The sequence below is a fragment of the Myotis myotis genome, unplaced genomic scaffold (assembly GCF_014108235.1).
Source record: "Myotis myotis isolate mMyoMyo1 unplaced genomic scaffold, mMyoMyo1.p scaffold_m19_p_11, whole genome shotgun sequence".
Lineage (NCBI taxonomy): Eukaryota > Metazoa > Chordata > Mammalia > Chiroptera > Vespertilionidae > Myotis > Myotis myotis.
Genome location: NW_023416315.1, coordinates 67533293 through 67556400, shown reverse-complemented (window position 1 = coordinate 67556400; position 23108 = coordinate 67533293). Strand labels below are relative to the sequence as shown.

At 39.7% G+C, this 23108-nt stretch overlaps 1 protein-coding gene and 1 pseudogene across 2 annotated transcripts in view; one reads left to right on the top strand and one right to left on the bottom strand.

The window, feature by feature from the left end:
- Nucleotides 1–23108, bottom strand: part of SLC13A1 (solute carrier family 13 member 1) — a 118177-nt gene that overhangs the window by 80581 nt on the left and 14488 nt on the right. For both annotated transcript variants that reach the window (XM_036328811.1, XM_036328810.1), the window contains exons 2-3: nt 16635–16763; nt 2037–2173 (exon numbers count right to left, since the gene is read on the bottom strand). In XM_036328811.1, coding sequence (XP_036184704.1) covers nt 2037–2173; nt 16635–16763 — 266 coding nt within the window. The remainder of the gene's footprint in view (nt 1–2036; nt 2174–16634; nt 16764–23108) is intronic.
- LOC118666538 lies at nt 12995–13988 on the top strand (annotated as a pseudogene).

Below are 23108 nucleotides of genomic sequence, written 5' to 3'. Positions count from 1 at the left end.
AGACGTACAAGAAAAATTTTACACTATAAGTTTCAACTTCAGATAAGGTGAATATTTTATATGTGTCAAACAAAACAAAAGAAAACATATTAGAAATCGGCTTAAACAAGAAATTATCTCTCTATATAAAAGCCTAATATGCAAATTGTCCCCATGGGAGTTTGACTGGGAGACCAATGGCTCGCTATAATGTGCGCTGACCACCAGGGGGTGGCACAGAATGAAGGAAGATCCTGGCTGGCAGCCGGCAGCCAGCAGCCAGGGAAGGGAGGCCCCGGCCAGCAGCCAGAAGGTCCCAATCAGCCCTGATTGCTGGCCAGGCCTAGGGACCCTACCCATGCACGAATTTCATGCACCTAGCCTCTAGTTCTTAATAAAAGAGGAATGGGGGAGCGTTAATGGTGATGGAAGGAGACTTGATTTGGGGTGGTGAACACACAATACAAAATACAGATGATGTGTTATAGAATTGTACATCTGAAAAATATAGTATTTTATTAACCAATTTCATTCCAATAAATTCAACAAAAAAGAAAAGAAAACTAGAAATGCTTTTTTAAGATAATGCATTGGCAAGACACAAAATCTTCCAATAGAAAAGGCTGGGATCAGATAAGGTTTCTGTTTGATAAAAATGCCTTAAATTGAAAAGCCATTTACTGGCATAATGGATAGTGCTACACTCTGCAATAAAGGGACACATTTCTATAGCACCCAAGAAGCCTGGAACACTGTTTCACTCTTAAAGAAGTGAAATGCCCGTAATACATATATGTTATACAATTTTTAAGTAAATATTTTTTTAAATTTGTCTCATCTGAGTTATTTGTTTTTGTATTTAACAAAACAGTTTGCTCCATAAATGATGAACATAGATGTGGTTATACCCTAGAATGAATTATGCAACAGGATTCAATACAATTTTCTCATTTTCAAAGAAAGATGAGGGAAGAACCACCTAAGGCTTTAAAGCATAACTCCATTATGCAAATGATATTGACACTGGAAAGTTAATTTGGCTTACATCTACATTCTTAAGAGCTGGAATTAAAACTAAAATAGCCAGTTAATTTAATGGGGGAAATTCATTTCAGTTGAGAAAACCAGTCAAATGAGTGATTTCACATGCTATAAATAAAGTTTTGCCTCCCACATGCACCCCGACAGGGAGTGGAGAGTGAACCCACAACCTAGGTATGTGGCCTTGACTGGAATCGAACTCACGACCCTTAGGTGCATGGACCAATATTCTAACCACTGACCAATACCAGCCAGAGCTAGAGGAAGTTTCTTAATTGTTTATTTCACTTTGCAACAGTTCATTTAAAAACAAAAATGTTGCCCTGGCCAGTTTTGCTTAATGGATAGAGCGTTGAAGGGTCCAGGTTCAATTCTGGTCAAGGGCACGTACCTCAGTTGCGGGTTCCTAATCGATGTGTTTCTCTCACATAAATATTTCTCTGTCTTTCCCTCGCATTTCCACTCTCTCCAAAATCAATGGAAAAATATCCTCGGGTGAGGATTAAAACAAACAAACAAAGAAACAAACAAACAAACAAACAAATAAATAAATAAATAAGGAAAATGTCCATCTTGGAATTTTTTGGCACGTATTTGTAGTTTGTCAGTAATGTGATTGTCTTTGGTTCCTAACATCCTCCCTGTGATTAATGATGCTCTTGTACAAGTCTTGAATGTATAATCAGCCAAATAAACAAGATAGTATGAAATCTACTCTGAAGTCTATCAATCTTGCATATTGCAGTTCAAGGCTTCTCTCACCTTTGATTCTTATGGTGCATAAAAGGTAATGGAGTTGTGTGCAATCTCCCTGTAACTAGACCTTCATGGAAAAGAAAGTGGTTCTTTTTCTCCTACAACTCAAGTATACTTTATATCACTTTCATATTTTCAGAGAAAATAAAGTCATGAAGTATACTGCAATGCAAATGATTGCCTGGATATGCATTACTTTTTTGGTTATTTGCTCTGCACAAAAATGAATGTAAACCTGGAACAGTAAATGCAGAGCTTACCATGCTGGGTTCACACCCACCATCAGCACCATTTTCAGAGCAATCCTTTTGTGCAAATTCCATTTTTCTATTGATGTTGCTAAACAGATGACTCCAATTAGCAGTAGGTGAAAATCTTTGAAATAAGCAGATGCCACCTGAAATTATAATTAAATCCATTGTTATTTAGGTTGGTGGGGGGAAATAACATTACACAGAAAGGGCATTATTTCATTGCTCTTAACTTTGACTTTCAGCTACATAATATTTCTATTTTGTTGAGAGAAATGCATATGTGTTTGACTACAACTTTAAGTATGTTTTATATTCTTACCCAGAAATAGTAGTTTTAAGAGAAAATATTTGGCGGTGGGGGGGGGGGGGGAAGAACTCAGGATTCTGGGTTTTTAAGCAGCTGAATAACATCAGGCAAAGGCTTTCTATGCCTTAATTTCTCCATCTGTAAACTGGGGTTAATTGGGTTATGCTCCTACCATAGAATGTCAATGCCTATAATTTGAGAAAGTCCTAAGTTGAGCTTTTAACTCACCAATATCTTTATTACCATTTGTATTTTAAATGGTTTTACCTTCAAAATTATTTCTTATAAAATAAATAACCTTGAATGGCGTCAACATTTTAAGCCATTTTTAGCTAACACCATTCAGATTTAGTAAAGTGTACAGACAATTGGGGCAACCATTTGCAGCAGTATTTAGCAAAGAATGAATGCTCTGAAGTATGTCAGGTACATAATATTTTTCTCAAAAAAAAAAAAGCTTTTGTGTCAAATAAGATTAGAAACCAGAATTTTGAAATACTAGAACATTCTTTCTTGTAGACCTCCTAAAAACCTTTAAATAATAATGTATATTGTCACTCTCAAAAAGTGGGATTCCATATGTAACATATTTTTCAAACTTATAGAACCATAGAAACCTTATTTCTACATTTTTAGGTGGAGTATTTCATGGGACTGATATTCAAGAAATGCTTAGCTAAACTGGATCACAAGGCTGTACTGAAAGAAAAAAATTATAAGGGGAATTGTCCCTTTTTAAAAAAATCAAACAATATTTAGTAAAGAATGGAATAGTTGGAACAAAAGTATTACAATATTATGAAATCATATAGAAATAGGACAATCAATTATCATGATGATTTTGCTATTTTATTTATTTATTTTTTATATTAGAGATATAAATCTTTATTTTTTATTTTTTAAAATCTTTATTGTTGACAATATTACAGATTTCCCCCCTTTTCACCTCCATTGTCCCCCTCCACACAGTTCCCACCCCACCCCAAGCTTTCATCATCTTATTGTCTGTGTTCATAGGTAATGTATATGTACATATAAATATTTTGGTTAATCTCTTCTAGCCCTCCCCTCCCCTGTCCCTCTGAAATTCTTCAGTTTGTTCCATGTTTCCATGCTTCTTCTTATATTATATTCATCACTTTATTTTGTTCATTAGATTCCTTATTCATTTGTTTTGATTTTTAAATTCAATTGCTGACAGATTTATTGTCATTTTATTGTTCATATTTCTTCTTCTTCTTCTTCTTCTTCTTCTTCTTCTTCTTCTTCTTCTTCTTCTTCTTCATCATCATCATCATCATCTTCTTTTCCCCCCTCTCCCTCTTCTTCTTTCTTCCTCTTCTTGAAGAAGGTCATTCAACATTTCATGCAATACTAATTTGATGGTGATAAATTCCTTTACCTTTTTCTTGTCTGTGAAGCTCTTTATCTTATCTTCAATTCTAAAAGATAGATTTTCTGGGTAGAGTAATCTTGGTTGTAGGTCTTTGCCATTCATCATTTTGAATATTTCTTGCCACTCTCTTCAGGCCTGCAAAGTTTCTGTTGAGAAATCAGTTGACAGTTGTATGGGTGATCCCTTGTAGGTAACTAACTGCTATTCTCTTGCTGCTTTTAAGATTCTTTAATCTTTAGCATTTTAATTATGATGTGAGCCTCTTTGGATTCATGTTGTTTGGGTATTTCTGTACTTCCTGGGCTTGTTAATCTATTTCTTTCAACAGGTAGGGGATGTTTTCTGTCATTATATCTTCAAATAGATTGTCAATATCTTGCTCTCTCTTCTCCTTCTGGTACCCTCAGGTTGTGAATGTTGGTACCCTTGAAGTTTCCCCAGAAGCTCAATGCACTATATTCATATTTTTGGATTCACACTTCTTTTTGTTCTTCTGCTGTTTTTTGTTTCCTTATATTCCAAATCACTGATTTGATTCTCAGTGTCTTCTACTCTGCTGTAATTCCCTGTAAATTATTCTTCATTTCTGACTGGTGCTTTTTCATGTATTTGATGTTCTCACTAAGACCCTTGAAATTATCATTAAGTCCCTTGAAGCTCTCATTAAGTTCCTTGAGAAACCTTATAACCATTGTTTTGAACTCTGTATCTAGTAGTTTGCTTGCTTCCATTTCATTTAGTTATTTTTCTGGAAATTTCTTCTGTCCTTTCATTTGTGACATGTGTCTTTGTCTCCACATTTGGCTGCTCCCCTGTGTTCATTTCTATGTAGTAGGTAGAGCTGTTATGTATCCTGGAATTGGTAGAGTGGCCTTGTATAGTAGATGTCATATAGGGCCAAGGGCTCACTCTCCCCAGTCACCTGAGCTGGGTTGTCTAAGTGTGCCCCTGTGTGGACTGTGTGCACTGTCTTATTGTAGTTAAGCCTTGATTGCTGTTGGGTCACTGGGAGGAATTGACCTCCAGGCTAACTGGCTGTGAAGACCAGCTGCAACTACAGTGGAAGAGCTGCTGTGCAGGAGACACCTCTATGGGGCATGACTTGTTTCAGTGGGGCTTTGGTACTCACCAAATCTGTCCCTGGAGTGTGTCACATGTAGATGTGTAGAGTTGTAATATGGTGTTTTATGAAGCTGTCCACCAGAAGCTGTCAAAGGCTCAGGGGCCTTCTGTGAGGTGCAAAGTCAGCGGCTGCCTGTGCCCTGCCTGGGGCTACCCAGCACAAGCTACAGAGTGATCTGCAGATAGCTGCTACTTGTATTGGGCTTATAGGTGCCCAGAAGAGGCCAAATTGTAAACCAAGGCAGGCTGTTGCTATTGCCTTGCCTGAGGCAGCTTATCAGGTTTGTATGGGGCATGCTGTGAGCAGCTGCTGCTTGTTTGAGAGATTTTAGGAAAGTCTGAAGCCTGAGCCAACACAACCATTCATATGGAAAAGCTGCTGCAAACAGCTTTCGTGGGGCTGCAAATTGAGTGGGGCGGGATCTCAGGGAATCACCTAGACCAGTGGTCAGCAAACTGAGGCTCGCGAGCCACATGCGGCTCTTTGGACCCTTGAGTGTGGCCACGAAGTTTTAATTGCACTGTACGTGTGCGCCTGCATGTGGTATTTTATGGAAGAGCCACACTCAAGGGGCCGCAGTTTGCCGACCACTGATCTAGACCAGTGGTTCTCAACCTTGGCTGCACATTAGAATCACCTAGGAATCTTTTTGAAATCCTGATTTCTGGGCCTCATCCTCTGGAAATTCTGTTTCTTTGTTATGGGGTGGGGCCACAACATTAGTAACAAAGAAACAGAATTTCTGGAGGATGAGGCCCAGAAATCAGGATTTTAAAAATATTCCCAGGTGATTCTATGTGCAGCCAAGGTTGAGAACCATTGACCTAGACAGATGGAACAGTGTGAGCCAGGTTGCTAGAGACTCAGATATGTCACCTTGCCAGTCAGCTCTGTGGTGGGGGAGATTTCAGCATAGGAACAATGACCTCTGCAAGCACTTTTATCTGGGAGATAGCTGCCCCAGAGTTCTTGCCCTGAGGTCAGACAATTTATTTCCTCTCCCTATGTTCCTGGATCCTTTCAAGCTGCTACCATAGTGCTGGAGCTCAGAGAAAGCAAGTCTGAGTAAGTCAGTGTGCTGGCCCTTTAAGAGGAACTGCCTGGGTCTCTGGCTGCCATCAATGTCACTCAGCCACAATCCCCTCAGGTTTTTGTAACACAAAGTTATGGGGACTTCTCTTCCCAGCACTGGAACCCTGGGCTGAGGGGTCTGGTGTGAGGCTGGGAGCCCTTGCTCTTCACAAGAGGTCTCCTAAGCCAAGATATCCCTCTCATTTAAAAATGCCACACATGGGTGTCAGACCAGCCCATTCCATGCCCCCATCCCTCCTACCAGTCTCAATGTGCTTTCTTCTTTACTTCTCTAGTTGTAAGACTTCCATTCAGACAGGTTTCAAGTGATTCTGAATGATGGTTGTGCTGTATTTTAGTTGTAATTTTGATGTGCTTGTGGGAGGATGCGAGTACCATGTTTACCTGTGCCACTATCTTGATTCCTCCTTATTTTCCTATTTTAAAACTGCATCTGCATTTTTAATATAGCTTACTAAGCTTAGCTTGGTTTTTTTAAAATGTAAAAATTACCCTTTTATAGAAGTGGACATCTTCATGTTTCACAAAAAAATTATTGTGTCATGCTTTTCAAAGTTTATATTTATCTCTTTATGGTTTTTAGTGATTCTATAACATAAAGTAAATAATCCTATCAATTTTATTATTATTTAATTTATTAATTACTCTAATATTGAATAAGCATCTACCATGCACCAAAACTGTTATGTGAGCAGGGGATATAGGTATAAATGGATGACAGTTTTTCTTCTTCTCACCTCTGCAATGCTCAAATATCAAACTCTCCTAAATAAATCTCACTATTTTATTTTATTGCAGAGCCCTGTTTGTTTTCTTCTTAGCACACTACACTTATATAAATACTGTTTGTTTTCCTGTTTGTTGCATGTCTTCTCTATTGTACCACACATTCTGTTTTGCTAGCCATTGTGTAATTGGCACTTAGCACAGTCCTGCTATGGAATAGGAGCTTAGTAAATAGTATTGAATAAATGAGAAAGAGAGAAAGAAAATCAATGAATAAGCTATGGTTACTGAGCTTCTAAATTCCAATTATCTACACTCTGTTCCCAAAATGCTATTCTCCTAACTCCCTCCCTCAACCCTTTATCTTGGTATAAGTATTCTTTCAATTTAGTAGTCTACTAGTACTTCCAGATTTATGAACCATTTTTTTCTCCCTGGTCCTAAACCTGCCTCTCTGAATTTTTCTTCTTGGCCTTCTTAGGAAATTACTCTTCTTCCGCTCTTTTCTTAAATGATGATATTCTGTCTGCAATCTTCTTGTTTTATACACCTAATGGTTGAATCTTATGATTTCAATTTATATCTCTGTGTGATTAAAATAATGTCTGGCACAGAATAGGCATTCAATACATATTTATTGAATGAATTGTGAAGACTCTAAAATTTTTATATCCAGTTAGATAAGTCTGAGTTCCAGACTGGTGTATCCAACATTTCCATTTGAATTTCCCACAAATATCTAAAAACTCAACATTCCTCTTTTCGTGGTGCTTGAAACTTTCATCTATTAAGTTCCTCAAGTCAGAAACCTGAGGGCCAGCTATGATTCCCTTTTCCCGTTCAATATGTGTATATTAGTCACCAAATTCTATTATTTCTGGTTCCTTCAAATCTTTTAAATTTGTCAGCCTTTCTCTCCTTGCACATTACTATCTTCATTAAGCTCCTCACCATTTCTTACTTGGTTCCTGCATAATCTTTCCTTGTCTAATTCACTCATTGCCATTGTCACAGTCACTTTTCTAAAGTGTGAATCTGATTATTGTCCTTCCTATACTCCTTCAGTGGACCCCATGTCTTTTAAGACCAAACCTAATCTTTTCGACATGACTTATAAGACTCTTTATTATTTAGTTCCTCCTCATCTCTCCTGCTTAGCCTTTCAGTGCTCCACCAACTCCTTCCTACGTGTGCAGCCACAAACATAGAAATGCTGTAACACTCACTTGTCATTTAACTGGAATGATCCTTTCTCTCACCTTGGTTACCCCTTATCTTCCTTCGTGAATGAACTTAGATATCAGTTCTTCCAAGATTGACCACCCCAGACTTGGTTGGATGGTACGTTCTCTTGTTATAGTACATCTTAATCTGTATAGAGATCATTTCTTTACTTAACCATCCCTTTCATTCAACTAGACATATTTTGAAGCCACAGATGTGTCTTCTTGGTCATTGTATTTATGGACTTAACACATGCCTGGCATGTATTGGCACTCAACAGGTGTTGAATTAATAAGTCTAAACTCAAAAGAGTTTACAGGGTGTTAAATAAGGAAAAATAAGTTAACAAAGAGCACAACAATGGATCACAGGTACATGAGAGCTACATCATCAAGGTATAGTTGAGGTTTCAAAGAGTAAGCGACCACTTTTTCTATGGGGAATTTGGAAAGCCTTTAGGATCTGATACTTGATTTGATAATTGTAAGATAAATAGACATTTGAGCTTTACTCTACTCTTATCTCTTTTGCAGTTTTGCACATTGAATTAAGCTCCACTGATCCTATCTCAACAATACTCTGTACTTAAATAAGAGGAAAAAGGCAATATTTTTTTAAAAACACAAAGGAACACATAGAAGCAAGCTATTATTTGTAACTAATTAAACACAGAAAGGGGTCCAGGACCATGAGATATGATTTTTATAATATCTTTAGATTATACCAGAACGTGACAGAATTTTTCTATAAAAAATTAATAAATATTTTAGACTTAGTGAGCCTTATAATTTATATAATAAGCATTATTTCAACTTGTCTTTGTAGCACAAAAGTAGCCAAAGATAATACATAAATGAGTGACCATAGCTGTGTGTGTTTCCAACAAAACTTTTTACTTTGAAAACTGGGTTGCAGGCTGGATACATCCCTCAGATTTATGGTTTGTCAATCCCATAATATAATATGTAAACAAATTATGACCTTCAGCCCAATTGTCTAAGTGAAATTAGTTATTAAACTTAATGAGGAATTTTTGCATTCCGTTTTCCATTGTTAGTTTTTCATCAGAGTTAGTATATTTGAAGAACTTTAGCTGTGTATGTTTATAGTCTACTTGTATAGGAGGTAATAAGGGAAGGTGCCATTGGTTCGTAAAAGATGCTGATAAATATAACTATTTTCGAGGCAAAGTTGGTATGTCAAATCAGATTCCTAACAAAACTTGAAATCCATTTGCAACGACAAGATAGTTACATTTGTTTCAAATGGGATTTCATCAAGAAACATGGGCTTTTGTGATCAGAGCACCTGGGTTCTCTCTTAGCTACATAATTTACACCAGTTCAGCAAACTTGCTACAAGCCAGTAAACTTACCCATGAAAGTAAAATAATACTTCACATCACATTTGTGAATTAAATGATATTTTGGGGGATACTTTGTCAGTTCTAATGTGTATGATTATAAAGCCTATCCAACCCTATATAATAAAAGGCTAATATGCAAATAGGCCGAATTGCTGAACAACTGGAACAACCAAACAATCCGTTGCTATGACGTGTGCTGACCACCAGGGGGCATGTGCAGAACACAGTGGGCGTTGGCCATGGTGAGATGGTGGAGCAGGTGAGCGGGGGTGCCAGACCAGGGCGGGACACCAGTTTCTGTCATTGGGGTGAGCCTCTGGTGGTTACTGAAAATTCTTTGCTCCCGCAAGCTGCGGTCCCGCCTGGCGCTCACACCCGCGGCCAGCGTCAGAGCCGCTGCTCGCACCCACTGCCAGTGTTGATCCTGCTCACACCTGCAGCCAGCGCTGGAGCTGCTGCTCACAACCACTGCCGGTTCCCAGAGCTGGTCCTGATCACTTGGCGCCATTAGCGGGTACAAGCAGCAGCTGCCGGCCCTAATCGCCCCTGAGGGCTTCTCCACCTCCCCCTGCTCCTGAGGGGCAATAGGAGCAGCAGCCACTGCTTGCATCTGCTGCTGGCATCAACCTCAATTGCTCCATGCCCCTGCCAGCAGACAGGGGACTGGGGGCCGCGGAGGGAGGGGCTGGGCGGAGTGGCAGAAGATGGGTGAGACCCGCCCCTGTGCCTTGAGGCCCACAGTTCCTTTCAAGGTGCACGAATTCGTGCACTGGGCCCTTAGTATTTTAATAATATACTTAAGAGAATATTTACTTATGTTGTGTTGCTAAATCCAATGGTCAATTTCCAGTTTTCACCTTAATTGACCTACTATAGGATTTGACACTTTGGATCATTGCCTCATTCTTAAAACATTTGCTTCACTTGCATTTCTAAACCCCACACTCTCATGGTCTCCCTTCTATCTCAATAACCTTTCATTCTCAGTCTTCTTTGCTAGCACTTTCTTTTCTCGCCAACCTCTTAGTTCTCCAGAGCTCAGTTCTTGGCGCTCTTTGCTTTTCTATCTTCACTTGCTCTTTAAATGATGTTTTCAAATCTTAGGGCTGCTGAATAGCAAGTCTATATTTCCAGCTCAGTGCTGTCTCGTGAACTCTGAACTCATTTGTATCTAACTGCCTACTCAACACCTTCACTTAGATGCAAAATAGGTCTTTCAAACCTAGCTTCAAACACTGAACTCCAGGTGTCAGTCTGTCTCCTGCAACAAGCCTACTTTTCTCATAGTCTTCATTCCAATTGATAGCAACTCCTTTTTTCCAGTTGGCCGGTCAAAAGGCTGTGAGGGCCTTAGCCAGTTTGGCTCAGTGGATAGAGCGTCAGCCTGTAGGCCAAAGGCTCCCGGGTTTGATTCCTGTCAAGGGCACATACCTCGGTTGTAGGCTCCTCCCCGGCCCAGGACCTGGTTGGGCTCCTGCAGGAGGTAACCAATCGATGTGTTTCTCTCACATCGATGTTTCTCTCTGTCTCTCCCTCTCTCTTCTACTCTCTCTAAAAGTCAAGGGAAAAATATCCTTGGGTGAGGATTAAAAAAAAAAAGCTGTGAAGCTCCTACACTTCTTTCTTTTTTTTTTCCCCCCAGTTTATCTAGTTAAGAATATTTTTATATATAATCATTATGAAATTCAGGATTTTCATCAAAATGTAGATAAGAATTTATCAAATTAATTATTCTATGTTAAGTTCAATGACAGAAGTATTCTTTTTTTTTTTTCACTTCTCTTCTTTCTTGTGCCATATCAAATCATTCAGGAAATTATTGATAAAAAATATAATTAAAAATAGATATAATATATTCACCATCCCCATTACTATCCCTGGTCTGAATTATCATGGCCTCTCACCTAGATTATTGCCAAAAAACTACTACCTTGTTCTCAACACAGCAGCCCATGTTTTTCTTTTAAAATAAAAGTCAAATTGATCATATCACCCTTCTACTCAAGGCTCTTTAGAGGGTCTAACTTCATTCACAGTTAAAACCTTATTGTGGTCGCCCTAGCCAGTTTTGCTCAGTGGATAGAGCTTCGGCCTGCAGACTAAAGGGTGCCAGGTTCGATTCTGGTCAAGGACACATGCCCGGTTGTGGGCTTGACCCCCAGTAGGGGGCGTGCAAGAGGCAACCAAACAATGATTCTCTCTCATTACTTATATTTCCATCTCTCTCTCCCTCTCCCTGTCTCTCTGAAAGCAATAAAAATATATTAAAAAAACAACACCTTATCGTGGCTTACTTTGGCCCTCCATGGTCCAGTTCCTCTTCACATTATCTCTTGACAACCTTTTCTATCATTCTCTCCTTCATTCACTCAGCTCCAATCACACTGCAGATATATACCTGCGTTAAGGTCTTTGCACGGGGTATTTCCCCTTCAGCAATGGTTGTTACCCATATCCCCAAATGGCTAACTCCTTCATCTCCTGTAAATCTTCATTCCGGTATGGACACCTCATTGATAATTTTATTTAAAACTGAAACCCTCTCCTGACCTCATTCTTCGGTTGCACTTTTTATAGCACCAATTACCTTCTAACTCACTAACTAATTTACTTATTCTTTAAGGCATATTGTTTGCTGTCTCTTTTTTTCCCAGGAAGACAGGGACTCTTTGTCTGTTTTTATTCATTGATATATTCTAAAGTGTCTGGCAGAGTCCTAGCACATAAATATTTATTAAATAACTGAGTAATTATGTAATATAACATTTTATTGTACATTTGTATCTTTACAGCTATATATTTAAATTTATATATAAATGTGCTTTAATAACAATAAATCTGTTTGGGGAAATCTAATGGCACACTACATATTTAGCATTTCAAATTTATTCAATGGATGAGAGAAATTCAATACTTGTTGATGCTCTTCATACAACGATGGGCTCAGTAATGTTGGAGTAGGTAGTTTGATAGACATGAGCAGGGAAAGATAGCTAAGAGCAAAGGGAAGACTTGGGAGACATGACAAGCAAGAGCTATCCGAGAGTGAGCAGACCCAAGAGTGAGGAAGGGGAGACTTGAAACCTCCTCCAAGATGTGGTATAACAGATAGCTTAACATCTGGTTGGGGCAGCCTTGAAACCTGAGGAGGTTTGGGTTTTGTTTTTTCGTTTTGTTTTGTAAACTCCAGAGTATAAAATTACAAAACCCAAACTGGTGGGGCATTTGGTTTGGCTTCTGCCAGCTAAACTTCCAGCGTGGATTATATCTGAGTATATTTCCTTTAATTGCAAATAAACTCTCACATGCTTTGCTATTTGGTACTGTCTCTCATTGAATTCCTTCTTACAAACAAGACAAGAACCAGGGCGCAGAGCCCGTCTCTAACAATAAATAAGATATAGGTATTTAGCACTGGCTTGATAAATAATGTTAAAACTATGGTGGCCAAACAAAGAGATGTGTAGGGCTCTGAACTTGGATAAAGATATTAAAGAAATATTCTCTCCAGTGACAGGTGAGATTCCAAAATGCTGCAATAGGCTGGGATGATGGTTTCACACTATTAAACAAACTTTAACTGTGAATATTAACATGCATAAGAATATTTGATACTTAGTTTGCACCACTGTTCCACACGTATTATTTGATTTGATTGTTATAACCCTTGAATTGTGTGACATTGTCATTCCCCATTGACAGATGAGAAAAAAAGGCATTATTAAAAGACATGATCAGGATCATACAGGTAATTATTGTGAATATCATGCGTTCAGCTCATGTCTTCTGACTCAATCTCTAGTCTTTTCCTTGTAGCTTAGGTCAGCTACTTTTGAGAAAAAGGTCATTGCCCTGTGTGGACAGAGAGGATCACAAGACTAAAAAACGGTTTCCTCCACTGAAAGTTATAAGGACTTTGATTTGTTTCAAGCTCCAGTTAAGCTTAACAGGTGAAAAGTCACATAAAATTTAAAATGAATTTAGGCTGAAATACCAGAAGGGAGATGATAAAAACTCACTTTAGCTTTGCAACAATCAGAATGTTTCTAGAGGGGGGCAGGCAGCCCATATGGGGAGCTGCTGGTTGAGAGGTGGTGAGAGACCATTATCCGAGCCCACCCACTTCTGGAGGAAAGAGCCAGACTGCTCAGAGGTCAGTCTGTTCAACAAGGGAACCCCAGGGCCTTCTGTATGTTCAGCAAAGAGAGCCTGCAGTGACCACCTCACAGGATGGCTCCATCCCCACTCCTCGCTCTGATGATGCCAGCACTTGTCACATTGTAGTCCTGAGGCACACAGGTAATGGGCTACCTGCTTGATACACTGTGATGGAACCTACACCCAAACTAAGGCCCCTCGGTCATGAACTCCATAAAATCCTTTCCCAATCGCGCCCAGTGTGGAACCCTGGAAGTGAGCCTCGTAGGAGGCTTCAGGGACAATGGGCAGTTGTCACAAAAAATGTACTCATCAACTTCTTAGTGAATTTGACAGACAGGAAGATAACATTCACTTAATGACATTATATGTGACAGAATTAAATGACCTGGTCAGTGATTCGTTTCTCCGATGCAAAGACAGAGCAACTTCGCACAAAACCTTACTCTTGGATGCCGTTTCCACGTGTGGATTTCTGGTTGCAACAAATACTAAAGAGCCTTTCCGTTTCACCTCTGGCTGACCCCCTCGCTCCCCACTTTGTGGAACATAGTAGATCTACCTGATTTTTTTTTTTTTTTTTTTTTTTTTTTACAAACACACTATTTCCTGAAAAATAAAGCACTACTCTACAAACAAATAAACAAACAAAAAGGAAAATATATTTTCTCCAGCAAGCTAAAAATAGGAATTACCAACGAGAGCAATTTTGGGGCATGACAGAGACAACTGGTGGGAGTTGGACAGAATATGGTTTGGGAACTACATCCCTTGAGTCTTAGTATCTTTTAAATGACTTTCAAAATAAACTCTTATTTTGGCAAAGGAAAATAAAAAGAATGTTTCTAGAGTGATCTATTCACTTTTGTCAGTGTACAAACAATCCTAGCAATATTGACTGACATATATTGAGTACTTACTATGTGACAGACATTGCATTTTTAACTATTTAATCCTTAAGTGTCATTGACAATCCAGAGGTAGTTTCGCCAAGAGAAAAGATGGTGGTGGCGATGGAGTTGGAGGTGGTGGGGTTGAGGAAGAGAGCTGAGGTCTGAAATCTGGAGGTGGGAAGACTTAAAGAGATTATATTTATTTTCAAATCCAAGCAGCACTATCATGTGAAAGAAAGATGAGAGGTTCATTGGTGGAATCTTAGCTGCAAGAGAAGTTTCAAGAGTCAGAGTGACTGAGTTTCAGACTTGGGCTCAATAAAGCTGAGTCACCTGACTGTTAAAATTATTCAAAAATGCCATGGGCTTTTCCCGAGGGATTCAAGCCCACACAAAGGAAGCCTTTAAGCACTGCCTGAGTGATCTTATCTGTAAGGAATATTGTGGAGGGGAATCCCTGCCCAGGGTAGAATGACTCAGACAACTCCCTTCCAAGTCTAAGATTCTGTGACTGTTACATTAGCCTGAGGGTAAAGGACTTTGGGGGTAAAGGACTCTTGGACAGCTATCAGCAGTCTGCGTAATGCAACTGTCATTGGCGCCTGGAATCTTGCTGCCTCTTGTGGAGCCTCCACATAGTGAAAAGGGGCAGAGCTACTTCTTGGGCAGTTCCCACAAAGCCAGGCCTTTCTAGGTCCCCTTTTCCTTGTCTCCCTCCAGCCTGCTGGCCACAGAAATGCCCCATGATTCCAGTTCATCTTGCTTCTACAGAAGTCTCTGGTAAAATGTTAATTTAGTCAGTCTGATTGTTATTAAATCATAAGAGACAAATATGTGGCTGTTAAACTTTATCTCTGGCAGTGGGACCACACAAGCCAGCAAAACAGAGGTTACTCATTTGACACCTTATTTCTGAGGATTTGTCAGTCCCTTCTTTTTCTATTTCCTTTATTGAGAGCCATATAAAGTGTTGGAGCCTTTGAGAAACATCTTCATTTATTGCTCTTAGATTCTGTGGGTCAGCAAATCTTCAGCCTGGGGGTGACAGAAGCTAAAGTACAGCCCCAGCTACACTCTTCCAAATCAATGGTGCCTCGAAAAATATGAGTCAAGATTATAAGGGAGAAGGAAATGTAGTAAGAAAAGAGGAAAAGGAAGGAACAGAAATGAAAAAAACAAAAACAAAAAACAAACAAACAAACAAAAAAATAAATAAATAAATTCCAAAATGGGAAGGAGCAACATGAAAATAAGAAAAGGAATAATAGTTTCTCCAGGGGACAGGGGGGAAAGGGGGAGTAGAACAAAAAAAACCCCACTGTATCATGGGTTAAAAAAAAATCCCCACCTCCATTATAAGACAGATGAGTCTCATGATAGTAACATTGGACCCTGGCAGAAGAAAGAAGTCCAAAGGTGATAAATTCTGGCATCTTGAACTTGACATTTTTTCCTGGGAATGTTTTGGCTGTGGTGTAGGCAGTTGTGTGCTGGGTGGCTGCAGACTGTGTGGAGATAGATATTCTGGTTTCAATGCATTTCACGGTTTTAATAAGAAACTGAATTAATTTTCTTCAGATGGATACCTTTAGATTATATAAAGGTAAGAGGCACCTCTCAGCATGAATAAACTCCTCTCAGCAAGAACAAAATAGAAAGACACGTGAAAGTTAATTTGGTTTTATCTTTTGAAATGTCAGGTTTCTAGAAAAGAAAACAGGGAAGCTTTTTCTTCATTAAAAACAAAAATTGCTTTCCACCCTGTGTGAGACTGAATTCTGCTGAACGCACAAAGCTTCTGCAGGATGTGGAAGAACTGGCCCTTTTGCTGGGAGAGACGCTCCAGGCTTAGGTGTCAGCCTGGGAAGAAGGGACACACATTTCCCCTACTGACATGCACAGCCCAAGAAGCTGCAGCCTGTGTTTGGTTTGTGTCCACCTGAAGGTGGACACACATGCAGAGTTCTAGAGAAGAGAAACAACTGGATTTTTGGAGGACTTACATAGACTCATCATTTTTTTTTTCTTAATTTTTATTTATTGATTTGAGAGAGAGAGAGAGAGAGAGTAAGAGAGAGAGATTTGTTGTTCCACTTATTTATACATTCATTGATTGGTTCTTGTATGTTCCCTGACTGGAGATCACACCCACAACCCTGGCTTATCAAGATGACCCTGAGCTACCTGGCCAGGGTACCTGGAAGTGTTATTCATAAGATTATTGCTGCCTTTAAATATAAGTTTTCTCAATGAAAATATCAGCACAAAACAAGCGATCTAAACATGGTAAACATTTGCAAGAGAACTTAACTTACTTACCGTCTTTGAGGGCATGATTCCAAACAATGGGAACATTAGGCCAGGCAGCAAAGCTGTTACAGACAGGGGCAACGCTTCTGTAAGCCAAAATATGCCAACAACAAAGAGTGTGTAGGCACATTTCGCTTCCTGGAAATCGCAAAACACAACATGAAATGATGGGGCTGGGAAATCATAGTTCAAATCACAACCACATTTGCTGAATGGAGCCATGTCACAGCGAAGGAGGAAACCCTGAGGCCTCTGCACTTTGAGTTGGGGGGTAAACTGTCATTCTTGGGGGTTCCAAGAGCAAAAATCAAATACACATAGAAAATCAAAGACATAAAATTCCTCAGTCATTACGTTTCCTTCACATTTCCTTCCAAGCATGTAGTCAACTTTCTGTGCTCATATCAGTGTGTGTGGCTGCTGGTGCTCATCCATTTGGCTGATGAAATGCCCTCCCAGTTCTTCTGGAGTGCAGGAAGGGCAAGTTACTGCCTTGCCCCTGGGGCAGGACACAGCCGCCTTTTAGTTGCATTCCTTGGTGCCTGGTTGTTTGGGACCCATGCACACCACCTTCCTTCCCTTCTGCTAAAAGGGAGAACATTTTTGCATAGCATGGAAGAGACTGAATTAGCTCCTGAGTGATATGAACTTGAATGTGAAGAACCTTCTGCCTTGCTTTTTAGAAAGACAGCTGAGCTCCTTAGGAGACACAGGGAGACTCAACAGGGTTGCAAATCTTAATAAATCTGTTAATCTGCTAGGTATAAAACTGTGGATTTCTGTTTTCTGGCATTGCTAAGAAATGGTTGAAATTCATCATTATATTTGGCGTACATACATAATTTTCATAGGAAATTATCCAGAACCTACTAAGGGATTAATAAAGATTAACATCTATTATATATATAGCATTGTTTTGCTCTCACACTATTAATCTCTGCAAATTCTGAACTGAATTTGAAAAATTTTACAAAAACTATCTGAGTTTAATGAAATCTTTTACTTAAGATTTTCCCAGGGCAATAGAATTTCTAGCTCTGCTGCCCTCTGATTCACCTACTTTAAGATGAGTTCTCTGGTTGGCATTTACTCACCCAGCATCCCTGCACTTTTAGTGGGTTTCTAAGCAATCCTTAATAATCCAGGATTACATCATTTAAAAAATTATTGGTTTTTAGAGATAGGAAGGGAAGGAGAGAGAGAAAAAAAAAATCAACTTGAAAAACATTGAAACATTGATTGGTTGTCTCCTGCATGCATCTGGACCAGGGATTGAACCACAACCTAGGTATGGGCCCTGACTGGGAATCAAGCTTACCACCTTTTGGTGTATGGGGTGATGCTCTAACCAACTGAACCACACTGGCTAGGGCTATCTATATATATAAAAGTCTAAGTGACTGTCTGACCTGTAGCTATGATGTGCACTGACCACCGGGGGTAGACACTCAACGTAGGAACTGCCGAGCTGCAGTGGCTTGACAGCTGTGGTTCTTGTGTAACGCACCCAGAACCAAAAAGGAGGGAGCCCAAGTTCAGGGTGCATCACCCGAGAACCACCCTCTTGCAATCCAGGACCCCTCGGGGGATGTCAGAAAGCCGGTTTCAGACCGATCCCCGTAGGCCAGGCCGAGGGACCCCACTGGTGCACAAATTTGTGCACCAGGCCTCTAGCATCATATATTTATTGTTTGTTATCTTTTTTAAGAAGAAAGAATAAAGGTTTTTGATGTTGACAGTTTTATACAAAGTCTGCCCCTATAATCTCAAATAAACAATAAAACAAAGCTGAGCCTTGACTTTAACTTCCTAACTTCTTTGGAAAAAATATGTGAATACCAGCTTAATTTAAAATGTCAATGTAGGGGAAAGACCAGGCTTATATTTTCCTTAGAACAAACATGAATAACCCCAAAGCTCCTCCTGATGACTTTTTTTCTATCATAGAAAGGTATTGAACCTAGATTTCAAAGACAAAAGGGACCCTTTTACTATCTTGCTCTTTAGGCACAACCAACCAGTCTCTTTGTCCTCTATCTCCCCATCATTTTACCTCTCAAATCTCCCCCTCAGCCTTAACCCCACTTCTTCCACTGCAGGCAAGGCTGTTCCAAAACTAGATCATCTTCTAAGAATCCACTTTGATTTTGTCATTCTTTTGCATAAAACCAGATTAAGGGGCTAGCCACCCTGACAACTATCTAGAGCACAAATCCATCAGGGACTGCTAATACTGAAAAATTAAGAAGGAAGGAAGGAAGGAAGGAAGGAAGGAAGGAAGGAAGGAAGGAAGGAAGGAAGGAAGGAAGGAAGGAAGGAAAGAAGGAAGGAAGGAAGGAAGGAAAGAAGGAAGGAAAGAAGGAAGGAAGGAAAGGAGGGAGGGAGGGAGGGAGGAAGAGAGGGAGGGAGGGTGAGAGGAAAGAAAAGTGGAAGGGAGGGAGGGGGAAAAATGTTGCTAGCTAATTCTGTTCACCACACATAACCCCTGCCATGAGGGATAAAATTTCATTTCAACACAGATCTACTTCAGACAGTCACATTCTGCTCAGATAGGGCAACTTTGGGACCGGAATAAAAAGCAAAACTTCCTATATTAAATTATTAGCCTGCCCAGCTAACACTTTCATATTTTAACAGTCCCAACCTTTATTTAAAACAATCAAATCAATGATTTTCAGTGGTTGCTTGAAAACAATTCAAAATCCCCATTCAAGGCCACCTTCAGTCTAATTATAGTAAGACTTACCCCATTACTTCCTGACATCAACTCTCTATTTTTAAAGAGTCTTCTTTACATATTTTCTTGACATCTGTGTTCCGATCCCTGGTCTCATCATGCACCCTTTTACTAAACTCTAGTCCATAATACTCAACCATACAGTCATACCAGCAAGTCCCCAGATGCCATAAGTACCAGCTACTATTGCCTGTGACCCTATTTTGGACTCTGGAACTCTGTGACCCAGTGACTTTAGATGAAGCAGTTGCAGGCTGATGGCCAAGTCTAGCAAGAAAATAAAATGTACGACTCACAGTGGGGTGTGTGTGTGTGTGTGTGTGTGTGTGTGTGTGTGTGTGTGTGTACTTAATTTGAGTCAGGAGTTAAAAACCAGCAGATTTCATATTAAAAACCTAGTTTGAATTTCTGGCTTCTCTTGAAAAACTAAGAAAGTTGGTAACATTGGGATCAGTTTCTTCCATGTCAACAATTCTCCAGACTTGAGAAAAGCTTACCCAAGACTGCTGTGTAGTTTTCAGCTTTGTACAATACCACAACTCCATTTCACACATTCTCTTACCTGCTGGCCTTTCTCAGCATTTGAGTAAAATCTCTGATAAGAAAAATGCTGCCCACCTTCCCTGCCTCAAAAATCTTGCTTCACCGTCTCATAATCAACACTTGGGTTGCTCATTTGAATTTCTCTGTGTACCTGCTCTGTGGTCCATGGACCAGCAGCATCAGCATAATCTGAAAGCTGTGAAAAATGTGGAATCTCAGGCTTGCCCCCCAACATACTGAATCAGGACCAGCAAGTTCCTGAGGTGATTCTGATAAGAATCTATATAAGATTCTATAACCTATATAAGAATCATATAGGTTAAAGTTTGAGAAGCATGGCTTACTTCCTCTTCCAGATCTTCCATTTTATCTTTAACTCTAGGCTCAAGTTTCAAACAGAAACGTGCTCCCAGGTAGTGCCAAGGAAGGAAGGAAGGAAGGAAGGGAGGGAGGGAGGGAGGAAAAGAGGGAGGAAAGAAAAGTAGAAGGGAGGGAGGGGGAAAAAAATGTTGCTTTAGACTGAAGGTGGCCTTGAATGGGGATTTTGAATTGTTTTCAAGCAACCACTGAAAATCACTGACTTGATTGTTTTAAATAAAGACTGGGACTGTTAAAATATGAAAGTGTTAGCTGGGCAGGCTTAATAACTTAATATAGGAAGTTTTGCTTTTATTCCAGCCGCAAAGTTGCCCTATATGAGCAGAATGACTTGCTCTCCTGCCCAAGCTGAGTCCCTAGATGCAGAACCTGTTTTGAAAACTTGCCTATCCTTCAATGTGCCCCTGGCTAAGGCACAACATCTGCATTATTCCTAATAGCTACCTTCCAGGAATTTGTGGGAAACACCCCATTTTTTCCATATTTAAGGAAGCTCAAAGTCTAGAAAAGGAGGACAACAGCATTATCCCCCTCTGATGGGGGGATGGCCATCTGTCCCAGTTTCCTGAGGACAGTGCTGGTTTACCCGTGTTGCACAGGTGTTCCTTCTGATTAGCAACCCTTTAGACAACAGACCATAACCTGGCTCTGACCCCTGGATTGTGTGGGAGCACTTGAGACCTCAGTTTCTCAACTTCACTCCACTTGTTTGCTTTTCTGACCCATTCTGATATATAGAAACATGTATTTGTTTTGTATTTAGAGAGGAGAAGGGAGTTTAGGTGTGTGTGGGGGGGTTCTAATTGTACAACCTTTATCTAGACTGCTGATCATAGCCTTTATAGACAGAAAAGCTTATTTAAAAGGTGAAGATATGTACCTAGTAAAACAAAACTTTTTTTCTGACATGACAAAATAAAGGGACGGAAAAATAACATTTATGATACCTACTACATGCCAGGTACTATACTTGGTGTTCCACATGACTTATTAAGTCTCCACCAAAATTTCATGTTGGACTAAGAATCAATTATCACATTGCTAGTATGTAGTAGAGTTGAGGTTCAATCCTAGCATAAACTCCCTGAGGGCATACCTCATTTCATTTACTACCCCATTCTCAGCACTTAAAACAGTGCCTGACATGTAGTAAGTGCTCAGTAATATTTAACGAATGAACGAATATTTCTTCTCTGTATTTGTGCTACAATGTTTTTATTCATATATCTTGATCTCTGTATAAAACAGTCATTGTCCTAAGAATGAAGTTCTTTAGCATAGGTACCTCTTTGCTTTTCCTTGCTCTATTTTCCATTGTATCTCCTAATTGACTGGCACCAGATATCTTGACCCTCACTCCAGTGGGTGAATGTCTCTACATTATTCCCGAATCTCACATTTTTCTTGCCAATAAACTAGAATTGGAATTAAAAATTTTACCTGCATAGGTTAATATTCCACAGTTGACATTCTTCCACTTACCTAGGCCCCATTTAACTATATCGTGGTCATATCTGGTCTTAACCACCTCAACTACAGGAAGCCAGGGCACTTGCTGCCCAGGTAGAAAAGACAAATGAAGCGATGATTTGGCAATTTGGATAAATTCTGCCCCTCCCCCACCCACCACCACCAAGTTCTGACTGTCACATTATCTTGGCTGATTATACTTAAAAATCACCTTGGCTCCATTTTAAATTATAGCTCCAGATGGAACTGAAATATAGAATAAACTTTAAAATATAGGATTTTTTGCACCCTTCCTTCCATTTTTAATGACATACTGACTGATATTAGATAGCAATTTGCCTGATGAATTAGTACGTGCGGATATGATTTCTCAGCACAGCTTGAGAAAAGTAGGACCAATCACAGGCCTCACTCACTGCAACTGATTTTTTAAAGAGAACACAACACAATTAAGAAAGGAGAAAAATCATGCATTCTAAATAAGTATGCTATGAGAAAAACACTCTTATTATTTGACGGAGCCTGTAAGGACTTTGCATGGTTTGTGATACACCTACCACTTATGCAAAGATTCCTCAAGACCTAATCCATGTACCTGACAAAGCTTGAAATGACTCTAATTATCTGGTGAAAGGAGGGCTGAAGAGTAAGAAGGAACTAAACTACAAAGTCAAGAAAAACTAACTAGCATTTCTTGTTCATTTTTAGGCCAAATGGAGATCAGGGAAAGACAACTGGTGGCTGCATTGTGCCAACTACCGGGAAATTTTTAACTCCTTCTTTTCATTTAACCTCCACATTAGCAATAGGGACGCAATGTCTTTACTCCCCATGCACCCAGTGGAACCGGAATAGCCATAGAGATCATTTAGTTCTCCAACCTGACTATGCATTAGAGTCTGATCAAAATGAAGTGCGTGGAATAACTGCCTCAGAAACATTAGGAGTCTGTTAAGCCAGCAGCATCCTGGACTTCACATCCAGAGGCTGTGATTTTAAGCAAGCCCCTCAGGTAAATTTGGGGCAGCTGATCCACACGGCCAACATTCAAAACTCTTCGAAGAGTCCTGTTCATTTTACTGATGAGGAAATGGGCCAGGGGTAGCATGATCAAATCACTTGGGGAGGTGATTCAGAATATGCTAGATAAATCAAGACAATTGAGGTTACACTGTGCAAAAGTCCCTAAATCTCAGCCTTTTAAACAAACACGGCTTATTTCTTGGCCTTCTCTATTGGTCAGTCATGAGTTGTGGTTGCTCTGAATCTGGGCAGAGGAAGCCTCATCTCAATACACGCTCTTGTCATTGCAAATGCAGGAACGATGGAGCAAGGCAGCCCATGCACAGCTTTTA